General features: G+C 40.2%; 1 protein-coding gene across 8 annotated transcripts in view; it reads right to left on the reverse strand.

Moving 5' to 3' along the window:
- Nucleotides 1-15,012, reverse strand: part of syt2 (synaptotagmin 2) — a 196,466-nt gene that overhangs the window by 27,187 nt on the left and 154,267 nt on the right. For 6 of the 8 annotated variants that reach the window (XR_010005531.1, XM_008109894.3, XM_016993364.2 and 3 more), the window contains one exon: nt 1,785-2,016. Coding sequence is in view for 7 of the 8 variants with exons in the window: in XM_008109894.3 (XP_008108101.1) it covers nt 1,785-1,995 (211 nt within the window). In the remaining variant the exon portion in view is untranslated. The remainder of the gene's footprint in view (nt 1-1,784; nt 2,017-15,012) is intronic. The other 2 variants (XM_008109892.3, XM_062978707.1) reach the window with 1 other exon arrangement.

Genomic DNA, 15,012 nt, shown 5'->3' on the forward strand with positions numbered 1-15,012 from the left:
ATCCCATGCTCCATCTTTGCTGCAGCTTATCTGAAAAAGAGAAACACCTAATACTAAAAGTAACAATTTAAAATTAAAGTTTAAAAACTCCACTACAGAAAGACTAAAGCTTGCCATAGTTTCGTATAAGGTCCAAAGGTTACTTAATCTGGGGAATGTTTGCCACAAGTCACATTTAAATAATATGACCTCAACACCCCCTCTTTGTCTGAGTCCACCAGATGTACCTTTGACCGCAAACACACATTTTGACATGTGGTAGGTCTTTATAAATGCGTATTACTTTCTCTAGTATAGGGCCAATTACCTACTTTGATAAACTGAAATAATTCTTATCCTTCTAGCCAGCTTCCTAAACCATAAAATCACTATGATTGCAAAAGGTCTGAAAGAGTGGTTTTTCTCTTCCTTACCCCCCCCAAAAACCCTTCTTTTCTTATAATTGCTTCAAATTCGAGAACTAATTGATTAAAATAGAATTTCCATTGAAACTTCCCCTCTCTCTTTCACAGAGAATCATTAAGCTAGGGTGCTTACTGTTATCCTACATCTGCTATTTAGTTATGAATATGTAACTAAGTAACATCTCCTCCTTGACTTCCCACCCACAAGCCCACCAGCAGCTCCACTGAGTAAAGGGGTCTGTTCAGCTGCATAGGTGCAAGGGGGGGGGAGCATTCCCAGCCTCCTCCCACCAGCTTGTAAGGCTGTGATGAGGAATGGTGATAGGAGTCCTGCTTGCCATGTTATGTGTCTGTCCCGTGTGCTGGAATTCCATACCTCCCATCTACTGCGATGAGCTAGTCTCAGATTAGGTGAGCACTGGTAGTATCTAAGCCTCCACAGCTGCATAAAATCCATATTGAACTGGATTATATGGCAATATGGACTCAGATAATCCAGTTCAAAGCAAATATTGTGAATTATCTGCCTTGATATTCTGGGTTATATGGCTGTGTGGAAGGGCCCTAAGAAACGGAAGCCAATTCCATTTACAACATGGTTCAAGTCAGAAACAACAGGATATCCCAGCTGAGCATTAACCAAAGGAAGTAGCTAGAGGGATCAACCAATGCTGAAGTCAGAATTCCAGGACCACAGTAAAGTCAGACATGAAGTTCTGATAAGAGCATTTAACATGTTGTCATCAGTACAGAAGTTTGGTTGGCTGAGTTCTTAAATAGCTGGCTGCAAATAGCAGAGGCTATAAAAGCAGCTTTTCCTGTTTCACAAACATTACTACCTCAGTACTTTCTCCTGGGTGGACCTGCATGTACCTTCCCATTCAGCCCTTCATTTCCTACAGATTAATCTCCCAGGAATTGTGTGATACTGCTTCCAATTGTTGCAACCGTGTTTGCTGGTAGGAGGGGGTTGGAAATCTCCTCCTTGTGCTCTGATCAGTAGTTGAACCTCCTTTGCTCGATGTGGCTGCTAGCTGTTAACGAGAATGGGAGGAGCATTTCTGATTGTGACAATAATGACAAGATCATGACTATGTAGTGTCACTGAATATAAATATGTATCTGTAATACTAAATTCAAACCACTACACTAATTTATTCAGAATAATAAATCCAAAAGTTTGGGCTTCCCCACAACGGTGTCCCTAAGTACATATTTTTTTGCCTACAAGAAATTATGACCCTTTTTGTCAAAAGATATAAGACTAGTGTGCTTCAAAGCATCAGGTTTAATACTAGACTATCCCTTTGCATGCTATAGATATAAACAAAGCAATATTCAAACATTATCAAGGCAGAAAAACAAATGTGGACTCCTTACAGGGAATTTTGTTTATTTCATTCATAAACTTCTCTTTAATTTTGGCAAACACATCCTCCTTGCTCTCCACTGGGCCTGATATCTGTGTTGTGTTGTCCGTTGAGAGTGATGGAGGTGCTGTTGTTGTAGTTGGGGATGCTGCTGGACCACCTGTAGTAGCAGCTATAATGGGCTCGGGGTTGGCAGTTTTTTTGAAGAGATTCCACTTCATCTTGACTGTTCTTCAGGCTTTCTGAAAAAAAAGAAGGAAATTTGATAATAACAGATTAGACCCTCCATACCAGGGTTTGAATATATTGTGTTTTTGCACTACAATGCTCAGAATCACTCAAGCACCATGACTACTGGGAACTGTAATCCAAAAAGGAACTTCTGAGCTTTGGTCACAAAACAATTATATTTCATACTGAAGACACCATTGAGAACTGCTTCTTACATGTGAAATGTCAGAGACAAAAAGATTTGTTTTGTTGGTTCCTTCTCAAAAATAGGAATAGCATAGTAAGCTGTTGACTATTGGTTGGCACATCTAGCTCAGTACAGTGAGCATTGATTGGTTGTGGCTCTCCAAGGTCTCAGGCAGGAATTATTCCAGTTATATTTAGAGATGTCATGGACTGAATGTGGAGTATTCTGCATGCATAGTGCTCTGACAATTGAAATGTAGCTCTTCCCATGTGTTATTCATAGTGATATTGTTGGCCACATATGCGTATATAGCTCTATATCTTTAAAAACATACTGTTATCTGTTTTGCTGTTGTCTTTATTTTGCTCTTCATGCATTCAATAAAGGATTCTGAAGGGAGTCACTGTTTGCTTTGCCTACTGTAGGCAGAGCCGGCCCTAGGTATTTTTCAAGTGTAGGCAAACAGAATTTTGACCCCCCCCCCCCAAACCAATCACTGAAAAATAAAAGTGTTGGATAAGCGAAAATGTTGGATAATAAGGAGGGATTAAGGGAAAGCCTATTAAACATCAAATTACATTAAGATTTTACAAACTAAGCACCAAAACATCATGTTTTACAACAAATCAACAGAAAAAGCAGTCTCGACTGCACCCCCGTATGTTTTGCACCACAGGCAACTGCCTAATTCGCCTCATTGTTGGACCGCCTCTGACTGTAGGCAGGCAAATTCATGGCTACAGTTGTGTTAGCTAGAGAAGAATCCCATTCCTTCCCAGCGCAAGCTTCCTGGCATTGATTACTACATCCCAGCACCCAAAGCCTGCATTTTCCCAACGTTCCTACATCCCTACATCAGTGCTGCTTTCAGCTAGGCAGAGAGCAAGAAGGAAAAGGAGAGGTGGTTGAGCATAAAAAGTCTTTGCAAAAGGAAGTGTCTTTCTCAGAAGCTTCATTAACCTTTCTGTAAACTGAACAAGGAAAACAAGATGCCTGGGGGTGAGGGGAATGAAAACAAGAGCCAAAGCCTGAAAATGATGGTCAGAACTGGCAGTATTTTGTTACAAGTTATAAAGCATCCTACGTATATCAACATCTTCTGTCTATGGTGATTCATGGATAACATATTTTATTTGAGATGAGCTTTTCTGGAGCGCAAAAGTGGGGACACACACACACAAAAAGCCATCCTGAAATAAGGATGTACACAACAAGACCCACAAGCTGTGTTCTCTAATTAAAGATATGGGCATATTTTCCACAAGTTGTCATCATGAAAAGGGAGGTGGCAATATTAGGGGCAGTATTCCATATGACAGGACATTATGCTGTGAACAAAGCCTTGAGAGCCTAATACTGAGTAGCCTGCAGTGATTTTGGCAAGAAAGGAGAGATGTAAGGAGACCCACTGAAATATACAAGCCATCTGCTCTAATCTCTCTTCTATCTTCAGGCTGTCTTATCAAAAATTCAGTGCACAATATTTTAGTTCTGAACATGTGAGATGCATGTTCAGATTCTCCATCCCATGAATCTCTGGAGGCAGCATTATGAAAAAGCAATATCCCTCTGCCTAACGATAATCTTGTAAAGATATAATGAAATGTAAATACCCACTTTCTCGACTAAGGTTTACAGAACTACTGGCAAAGAGCAAGAATATATAAAACCCCCAAAGTCTTGTCAAAATAACCTTATTTTATCCCAAGTGATTCCAGAACCACTTTTACTCTTCCCTTACGCAGTATAAAGAGCCATATATCATCATATTTCAATCAGTGTCTTCTTCCATCAAAACAGAAGCAAAACAATTCAAGAATCTCAGCAGGAGTGGAGGAGAAAGTCAAGTGGGAATTACATGCACCTGCATGATAAATAGTGACCATATGGATATCTTAGAAATAAAATTGGGAGTTCTTCCATATGCTTTGAGAGAGAGAAAAGCACCTGAATCCAGAATTTAAAATGACATAAGAAAATCTAAATGAGTATATGCTTGTTATTTTTAAAGGCACAAATGCCATTGCAGAGAGACGAAATATGATAACTGAGGAGTCAAATCGAGTCATATACTCATTTTCTGCAACAGTAGAAAAACAGTCATAGTGGGAACACAATAAACCATATTTCTAAATAATACTAAAGGGTTTCTTCTCCAGGTCCTCCACCTGAATCAGCTTCAGTACTGCTACATCTCTACTTGAGCCCTTCTCCTTCTAAAACCATCTACTGAGCTTTACTCCTAAATTTAGTTCTTATTGAATGTTAACTAAATATTGACTTCAGTTAATATGAACTCTTAAGTACACTGATTTCTTTTGCCACTCTGAACATGATGGAAATGACATTCTGATCCTTAGCATCCAGTTCTGCAATGATGATACAAAGTTGAATGCCATCAAAGTAGCATTTACAATATCTAGGCGAAACTGTCGAATTCCACAAGGATTTCTGAAGGCTTTTAGTTTGTTCCATAGGGGGTCATTGACACGGGCACATTCTGAAAAGTGGGTGGGTTTGCCACCTTTCTGGTACAGAGTACAAAGAGCTTCTGAACATATTTGGTGCACCTTTTCTCTTGGAAGGCAATAGTTAGCTTATGAGTAAAAGGGTTGCTGGTATGCAGACAGATACTGAGCAATACAACAATGCTTTAGTGCTGTTCAGTTACTGTATTCAGGGGAAGTCACCTGACACCCTGACAATGAAGGGAATGATAATCCCTGGGAAGACTGAGGGCTTGGATATCAGTGAGGTATTTAACCTACTCAATTTTGGGCTGAACTTTAAGGGAGCTATTCAATGTGCTAAATTTATTTCGAGGTGGAATTTATCGCCTCAGATAGCTCCTTTAAATATATTGTCGAAGGCTTTCATGGCCAGAATCACTGGGTTGCTGTGAGTCTTTTGGGCTGTATGGCCATGTTCCAGAAGCTTTCCCTCCTGACGTTTCAGCCACATCTGTGGCAGGCATCCCCAGAGGTGTGAGGTATGTTGGAAACCAGGCAAGGAAGGTTTATATATCTGTGTAAAGTCCAGCGTGGGAGAAAAAACTCTTGTCTGTAGGAGTCAGATGTGGATGTTGTAATTAATCACCTTTCTGGGAGAATCCTTTGACTGGAGCTGTTAGCTGTCCCTGATTGTTTCATGTCTGGAATTTCTGTTTTCGGAGTGTTGTTCTTTATTTACTGTTCTGATTTTAGCAGCGGCGGCAGCAGGGGGGGGGGGGGATTGGCTACCAGTATTAAAAAACCTCTAAAATCAGAATAGTAAATAAAGAACAACACTCTGAAAACAGGGAGGATATGTGGCAAACAAAGGATTCTCCCAAATAGGAAGAAGCCAGGCCTTAAGGTCACAGGGCCATCAAATGCTAATCAAGGAAGGCAGTGACTAAGCTCCATTATGATAGGATTGCTCTCAGCCAGTGACAAGGATAGTCATCCTTAGGATTTCTATTTTCAGTACTGAGCCATGCATTGATGAAAGATTAGGAGTATAAACACTATGGTAGAGTAGCCAGCACCCACCTTTCCTGAAAAATACTTTTTGTCCTCTCAGAGAAAGAACATTTGCAGAAAGATAACTTTTCCTGCATGTATGGCCAAAGACATTTAACCTTTGAGGCCAAGAGGGTCCCCCCTTTAGGAACAAAAGCAGGTGGGCCGGCAGAGGCACTCTTTCCAAGACTACTGGAGGAATTACATCATCCACCACACTTAATTCATCATGTTTATTTAAGAGTACCAGGGAGGATGTGTGGCAAACCCACCTCTGTCCTCCAACACATGGAGATTTGACATATCAATAATTTCACCCACCCATGCACTGACCCCTGTCCAGTTTCTGCTTCCTGAGATAGTTGCCTCAAGCTATTATAAGATCAACTCTGTTTTTCTGACATGAACCAGCAATCCAGTCAAGTCAATTCTCTTTACATCTCTCTGTCTTCTATAATTAGGCCAGGAGAAAACACAAAACGGCTGGCAGGCAAGTCCCAAGTTAATGTTGAGTTATATAGTTTAACAAGCACATTGTGATGAATATAAACTGTGTTGCACAGATTTTGAGGTTATGGTGGAAAGGACTATGATATGGCATGCCTATTAAGATGACTTGTAGTCCACCACGCAGAAAGTATGCCCTCTGGCAGTGGTGGAAAAAAAGAAGCTCTCTTTTCAACCTGCTGAACTCTTCACTGCCTATGCCTTCCAGCAGGAATCCATATCTGTTTCTTCTTCAATTGCAAAAGTGAAAGAAACATCACAAGCTCTGCTAGAGTCATTCCACAATTGAAATCAACGATATCCTACATCTTTATGATGTCTGACAACTACAATTTAGGAAACACAAAATCATAGCAGTTTAGTTGTGTTCTTTATGCAAATAGCTACCAAATGGATCTTTTCTTCTATATGACATTCTTTGGATAATCTATTCTCTTTTCTTTCTATACGTATTTTATTTTACTGGCTATGTTTCTTATCTATATAGATGTAGACATTTTAAAGATCAGCAATACAGTGTACACATCCCCAAACAGAATGCTCTGAAATAATGAAATCCCCCTTCTCTTACTCTCCTCCTAATTATGTTCTCTCAATGCAATTTTAAAAGGAAATGAAAAGATTTGTTATATCCCATAAAGTTTTATCCTTGACTTACCCATGGGTCAAAGCAAAATCCTTAACTTTGGTCCTCCAACCTGCCCTTGACTTTTACATTAGATCGACTTATGTATAAGTATATACAATATTTATTCATTCAGTTTATATCTTGCCTTTCTGCTTATGGGGGATTTTCATTCTATGAAAGTGCATACATCTTACATTTCTTACTGTATATATTTATATTTATACACCTACTTTCTGAACCAGCACTGTATAGCAGTTTGAGTGTTAGATGAGGAAACTGGGAGACCAGGGGTTGAATATCCACACTATGGGGTCGCCTTAGGGCAGAAATGACTTGAAGGTACACAACAACAACAACAACAACAACAACAACAACAACAACAAATCTCCTTACTATAAAATCTCTAAAGGCATAAACATTAGAAAAAACAAAATCATTAAAATGGTAGAATAATATAACCACTAAAAATTGAGACCACATTTAAGAGACAAGTTCAAATACCTTTCTAAAAGCAGCACAAGTATGGGCCACTTGTAATTCCACCCAATGCATTTCTTTCAGTACTGCTCTATATGACCCTGGAATGCATCAATTCAAAGCAACAGCAGGCCAGACTAAAACAGGCAATGTGGCAACTCTAGTCACCTCATGGGACCCAGGTTTTGTGACACTAGGCAAACAGCTTGCCAGTTTCCCAAAGAGTCTAATTAGTATTAAAACGAAGTGGATAAATTTCAAAGGTTATTTCATGGTGACTGCTAATGGGATGCTCATTAGAGGTCAAGGCGGTTTCTTCCTCTAAGTTTGTGGGGGTGCTTTTTTCTCAATTTTCTCTCAAGCGTCAGCAGGAGCTTCAGCTAGATAAGACACAAGATGGTGGGCGTGAGCTATTCCAGATGAATTCAGAATAAATTCACCAAGTAACACAGCTTTGTATTTTTAAAGGTTTTAAAATGGGTTTTTGGATTACATGAATGGGGCATTACTAACCAAATATGAATTTAGCATGGACGTTAGAATTTAACATGAAGGAAAGAGTAGGATGGTGTCCTCCCACCATCTAGTCTTTACCACGTACCCCATGCTCAGCTATGAAACTACTCATTGCACCCACACAATTTTAGATGAATTGGATCCTGCCACCATCACATCTAGTTACTCCCTTATCGGCTTCACAATTCTGACTTTGTTCCATTTGCAAACCCCCTTGTCCCCTGAACTTGTCATCTCACTCCTTCACAGGAGAGGGGCGCCTACATATTTATGAGTCAATATTTATGGCTGACTGGTAAACAATAAGAGTGCCTGTGGGCAGCATCTCATTTTTGCTCTTTGGCATCTCTCACTGATTAATGCCAGTACTAGCAAGCCTGCAATGGGCATGCAAGTGCCTCTCTAGACCAAGGGTAATAGATTCTTTTTCCCTATGAAATAATTTAACAGAGGGGAGAGGTTAGACAGACAAGGGGTTGCGGGAGGAGAAGGAAGGAGGGAGAGCAAGAAAGAGATTGCTCTGCAAAAGCCAATGTGCCAGTTGCATGGCTAATGAGTCAGTCAGTCTCTCCCTTTCTGCTTCTTCCCCAATGTAACAGTACATTTCAAACCTTCATCAATCGGAAAGGGGGGGGGGGGTATTTAACAACCATGCTTCAACTTAAATGACAGCTTCTTAAGGCTATAAAAGAAATAGAGGGGGAGAGGGAAGGAGGTAAGCACCTATCCATCAGGCCAAATCTGTTGGTGGTGGGGGGAAACACACGCTAAGAGGCACTTTTGAACAGCAATTGGATTCAAGTTGGAAGCCGCAATACCAAGACGCAAACTATTTGGAATGCTTAAAATGCACAACTAGAAAGAGAAATTGCTAAATTGAATAACACAACATGACCCCCAAAACTGTGGATAATTAAGGAACCTGATGAGTTGACAAACACTTCAATTTGTTAGCCTCTTTAGTCCTCCAGTGCTATTCTGTTGTATGCTTGAGCCAGAAGAAACCTATAGAATTGCACTGAAGGCTCTAGAAAACCCCACAAACATTTTTTTTGGGGGGGGGGGAATACAACTTAATTTTTTTGCTTGATGTGTAAGTGAAAATGTGGATGTTAAGTCAATGAAAAAGAGGGTTATGCTGTATTTACAAATACCAATCCATTAGCAGAGGTATGAACAAAGACAGTGGTGCACATATATTAATACAAGCGTCCTCACTAATGCACATATCACAAGGAATCTCCCCAGAGAGAGTTTTGAACCCTAGAAAACAGACCTTTCCTAATGAGATTTATTGCATTTCTGCATCAATGCTAACTGATCACTGTAAAGTTCTGAAAAACTTGAATTACCTTACCTGGGCTTTTGAAAATTTAGGAAAAGCAACATGATTTGCATCTTTCTAAATCAGATTTCTTTTAGTAACACTCCTAAAACAGCAAAATATACTTTATGATTGAGGCTTTAAAACTAACTCAGTACTGTACCCAAATATGTGGGTTTATATATCCATGAAAGTTCATGTAAAAATAAAAACCAGTTAATTCTAAACGTTTTGCCATATTTCTTTTTCCTCTTCCCTTCCTTTCTTTGTTTTAAATTGTTATAATTATAAATAACTAAGTACAGAAGATGGATGTGGTTGGGAGGCAAGGCAGAGCCTTCTATACATCCAGAATAAGACTCTTGGTCCATATGTTGCTCCATCTACTGTTTGATTAAAGGTGGTACAAGTTGCATGATTAGATTTAAATATTGAAATAACATTCTGTCTTCTGTTAGACAAAAGATATACATAATCCCATGTGTGGTTCTTTCTACATTCAGATACTCTGCTATTCTGTGGCTACTAGGCTTGCTCAAATAATTCGATTTTCCCGTTACCCGTTATTAATTCGTTATTTTCGTTTGTTTTGAAGCAATATAGAACCTTGGTTGTCCACACGTCTGGATATCGCGGTTTCGAATCGCGAGAGGCCGTTTTTTCTTATTTCTTCGTTTTTTTTGTTAAGAAAAAAAAGCTTTTGCAAATCACCCAAACTCCTTTCCTTTTGCCCCTCAGCCAATGGGAGGCTCAGCCAATGGGAGGGGGCGAGGGGGAAGGAGGCCGAGGAGGAGGAGGAAGACGGAGGGGGGAAATGGCCGCCGCCGCCGCCTCGCCTCAGCTCAGGCCTGGAGAGACCGAGAGGGGCCCGGCGGTGAGGAGGAAGAGGCCCGGGATGCGAGGGGGTGTGGGCCAGGCCCGTCCTCGGCTGCTCCCAGGGGCCCAGATTCGCACCCTCCCTCCCCCCAATACAGGTCTCCAGTCCATACCACGCTACATGAACTTGAATGGATACTGTGGTTGTGTTGTCGAAAGATTTCATGGCCGGGATCACACTGTTGTGGTATGTATTCCGGGCTCTATGGCCATGTGCCAGAAGCATTCTCTCCTGACGTTTCACCCACATCTGTGGCAGACATAGAGGTTTTGACGTCTGTGCGAAGCTAGGCAAGTGGGGTTTATATATCTGTGGAAGGTCCAGGGTGGGAGAAAGAACTCTTGTCTGTGGGAGGCAAGTGTGAATGTTGCAATTGGTCACCTTGATTAGCATTGAATAGCCTTGCAGCTTCAAAGCCTGGCTGCTTCCTACCTGGGGGAATCCTTTGTTGGGAGGTATTAGCTGGCCCTGATTGTTTCCTGTCTGGAATTCCCATTTTCTGGGTGTTTCTGGGAAGGTAATGGCACTCCATGTAGTCATGCCGGCCACATGACCTTGGAGGTGTCTATGGACAACACTGGCTCTTGGGCTTAGAAATGGAGATGAGCACCAACCCCCAGAGTCAGACATGACTGAACTTAACGTCAAGGGATACCTTTACCTTTACCTACACACACACACACACACACACACACACACACACACACACAAAAGCAGGGACTATATATATATATATATATATACACAATATATATCACACACACACCAATTTAACAAAGTTTCAGCCACAAAAACAAAGTTTCTGAAGTAGAACAATGACTTTCACAGTAAAGACAACCCAATTTAACAGGAAATAAGACTTTCAAACCAGGAACAGATTTCTGCAATTATTAAAAAATGGTTTATTATAAAAGCTATGAAAATTTGCCAAAAATCAGAGGATAAGGGAAACGTTCCACATTTTGGTGAGCTATCAGTGTTAAATGTGTTCTACCACTGTACCAAGTTTGAAGAAGATCACTCAAAAAATGAGGGCGGGAGAGCCCCCTAAGTCCCCCCCCTTCGGGCTGTTTTTGGGCCACCGCGCATGCGCGTCCGCCATTAACGAATTAATTTAGAAAATAACGAATTTTTGTTAATTTCGAAAAATTTTGGGGGCCAAATTCGTTATTAGCAACAAAAACGAAAAACTGCCCCCTCTAGTTTTGAAACGAGTTTAGAATCAAATTTTTCATGGATCGATCAAGCCTAGTGGCTACTATCCAATCAAAATCCCACATACTCCGGCTGCATATCATCCAAATATAACACTCACTCAGTCAGTGATGTGATTTTCTTTTATCTTTGATTATTAGAAGTGCAGACTTTGTGGCTTTTGTCATCATGCCAACTTCCCCTCAATCTCCCTTCACTTATTCAGAAACTCTGTCAATTACATTGCAACATTTTGACTGATTGAGTTTTTCATTCCCATTTCTCTCATTGTCCCAATGGACCAAGCATGATCTTTTTTCTTAAGTCAGTAAAGGAATACAGACCACACTGGTAGCTGTAGACAATTTTTGAAATATTTCTGCAGGAGTCTTTACATCTCTGTCTATTTCATTCTTACAGAAGGGGATGCTAATTTTAAAGTTTTCACACCACTGGGAATTATTAAGATTTTCACCATATTTTACGAGAGTTTGAGGACCACATTTTACAATTTCATTTTGTTACATTTTGTAACTTCTTTGTAACATTTTATTTCTGCAAAACCCACTGCACAAAATTCAACAAAAACAAAACATGGGGGGAAAGCGTTTCAAGGCATGTGCTTGTTTTTAATTTTACTAAGGCAGTGGTTCCCAACCTTTGGGCCTCCGGGAGTTTTGGACTTTAGCTCCCACAGCTCCTAACAGCTGGTAATCTGACTGGTAAGGCCCAAAATTGGGAACCACTGCACTAAGGAGTAATTTCATAATAACTGATCATTTTGTTGATGAGGCTGAGAAAATTTACAACTATTTTTCCTACCCCAACTTAGGTAAAGGTAAAGGTTCTCCCTTGACGTTAAGTCCAGTCATGTCTGACTCTGGGGGTTGGTGCTCATCTCCATTTCTAAGCCAAAGAGTCGGCGTTGTCCGTAGACACCTCCAAGGTCATGTGGCCGGCATGACTACATGGAGTGCCGTTACCTTCCCGCCAGAGCGGTACCTATTGATCTACTCACATTGGCATATTTTCGAACTGCTAGGTTGGCAGAAGCTGGAGCTAACAGCAGGCGCTCATTCCGCCCCGGGATTTGAACTTGGGACCTTTCGGTCTGCAAGTTCAGCAGTTCAGTGCTTTAACACACTTCACCACCGGGGCTCCTACCCCAATTTAGCAGTTACTTGTTCCATTGAAGAACATCAGCAAATTCCTGCAAATATGGTCTCCAAATATAGGAGATCAAAATGCCAAAACTGTAGGATACTCAAAAGGAAATTACAGTAAATTGAGAGAATTGTCAGAAAAGGACAAAGATAAGCTAATGTGTTAAAATAGTTCTTCCCACCAGAATTAAGGAAAATTGAAAAGAGCTTTTAGGTATTCACTGTAGAAGAAAGAAAAGAAGAACCATAACAACAGGAAGGGAAATGAAATAGGTTATGCAAAAACTTGTCGTTTATTGAACTTGGCTCCCATCCCACCCCAATGTTCCTCAGGCCCCTTCCACAGAGCTGAATAAAATCCCACATTTTCTGCTTTGAACTGGAATATATGGCAGTGTGGACTCAGATAACCCAGTTCAAAGCAGATATGGGATTTTCTGCCTTGATATTCTGGGTTATATGACTGTGTGGAAGGGCCCTCAGAGAAAAAAGTAAGTCTGGGAAAAGAAGAAGTAATCAGGGGCTCTTTTTGTGCCATTGACAACTAGACTGGCATTTTAGAAAGCAAACTGTTGTAGATATTTTAAGCATATTAGTACTTTTCCCTATGTCATTTTAATTGTGTCTTTTTTTTCTTCCAGCCCAGAATTAAACACAATAAACACAAAGAACATAAAATGGAGAAAGTAAAAATGACCGAACAAATAAAATAATAGCCTTCATGAGCAAGCAAGAATATACAAATACTTTGGGGCTGTACCAAAACCAATGTCACATGCACCTTAGCACTCTGAGCAGTGACCATTTACCCTGACATAACATAATCCAGGATTTATTTCTATGACAAAGAGAGAATGCTTAGGGACAAAGGTGTATTGGATTTTGTAATATCTCTATTTGGGTATATGTACACAATCACATACCTTTGAGGTAGGACCCAAGTTTCAACATGAAAGGCATTTCTGTTGCCTGTCCACCTGTCACATATAGTCTCAACCTGTGATACAAGTGGGTTCATTCAAACAAATCCATATATTCCTTGCAAAACAAGTAACACTATGTGCACCGTATTAGGAATATACAAAGACTAAAACAGAATACAAAAAGGACCCTAATAGATACACAGTTGTCACAAAAATGCATCCAACATGCAATTTTAAGAAATTTTGTGAATGATTTAAGGCACAACGTCTGTGTTTTGTGTGCTAAACTGAGAGCATAAAAATTGACAAAGTGGGCAACAGTCCACAAAAGCTCATACTAACAGATTTGTTAAAGTGCCATATTTTCAAAATGATAAATTATATTCACTGTGCCATCAAAAGCTGTCTGTCCCAATCATACATTTGCTGTCATAGGTAGAAGTGTTGACAGTCAATGAGCACTGGAAGCTGGCACAAAATGGAAGTGTCGGCATGTGTGAATGGATGCAAACCCAGGATGCCACAAATTCAACATTTTTTTTCATAAATATCAGCTGTGACACAGGGAAAAAAATAATAAGAAATACGGATAGATCGTGTGTCAAATTTTTAATTGGCAAGCTGAACAATTAATCCTACTAACATCTGGTTTCAGAAGGGCTAGTGACAAAATAGATACTATTGAGAAGACATGAATGATTATGTGAAAATAAAAGGAATATAAGGATAGTACAGCTCTCAGCAAACAAGCAACCAAATTATGAATGGAATTCTATTGGTATCTTCCCCTACATAAAGCAGATGGATATTTTTGTCCAACATGGACATTTCACAGTCAGTTCAAGGACATGGATGTGGTGCCAGGGTGCATATGGATGCACTTTGTCAGCCCATATAGGGCCGCTCCTGAAATCTGTGGAAATATTCCTTCATTTCTGCATTTAATCATACAACATTGCTATTCAACACAAGTGTTTCATATCACAAACGAGGGCCAGAATTCTGTTTAAGTCTCCCTTAAGGGTGCAGGTGTCTCTTTTCAAGCACTGTGAAGATTGGTAGTCCTGTCCCGCCGCAGTGCCTGAAGCCCCCCTCCAAACCCCTGGAGCTCCTTTGCTTGGCCATTCCATAGTTCATGGAGAGCAGGCAACAGCGGAGAAGCATCTGCTGATCTCCTAAAGCCAAATGTACAATGTTTACACCCGCTTTGGTCATTTGGGGGTCTCAGCACTGCTCTAATAATTGTGCATCTGGCTATGGGGAGGTAGGCAGATGTTTTCCTGTTCCTGCTTAGCTTACTTTCCTCAGTGGAACAGCCATGTAGGATACTTTCAGGAATTTTTCTGAAGGGTGTATGATCAATATAGCATAGGTCCACAAACATTTGTACTACAGTGTTGGATTGAGGCCAAAGTGTAACTCTGCAAGCCAATGTAGAATATCAGCCTTAGTCTGACATGCTTATTCCCTTTGTTGTCAGATAACAGAAGCATTCTCTTGCTGACTTCTTATAAAGGGTATAGGAAACATGGCAAATAAATATGAAAACCAAATTCATGTTGGTGCAGAAATATTTGGACAAAGTGAATAGCCTCATGGGCAATCACAATAGAAATAATTCTGTCAATTACACACAGTGCCAATTCACTACATGGAAACAAAATTCTTTGTGACCAAAATTTGGCATTGTTTTCAAACACAAACACTTTCA

Source organism: Anolis carolinensis, chromosome 4 (genome assembly GCF_035594765.1).
Source record: "Anolis carolinensis isolate JA03-04 chromosome 4, rAnoCar3.1.pri, whole genome shotgun sequence".
NCBI lineage: Eukaryota > Metazoa > Chordata > Lepidosauria > Squamata > Dactyloidae > Anolis > Anolis carolinensis.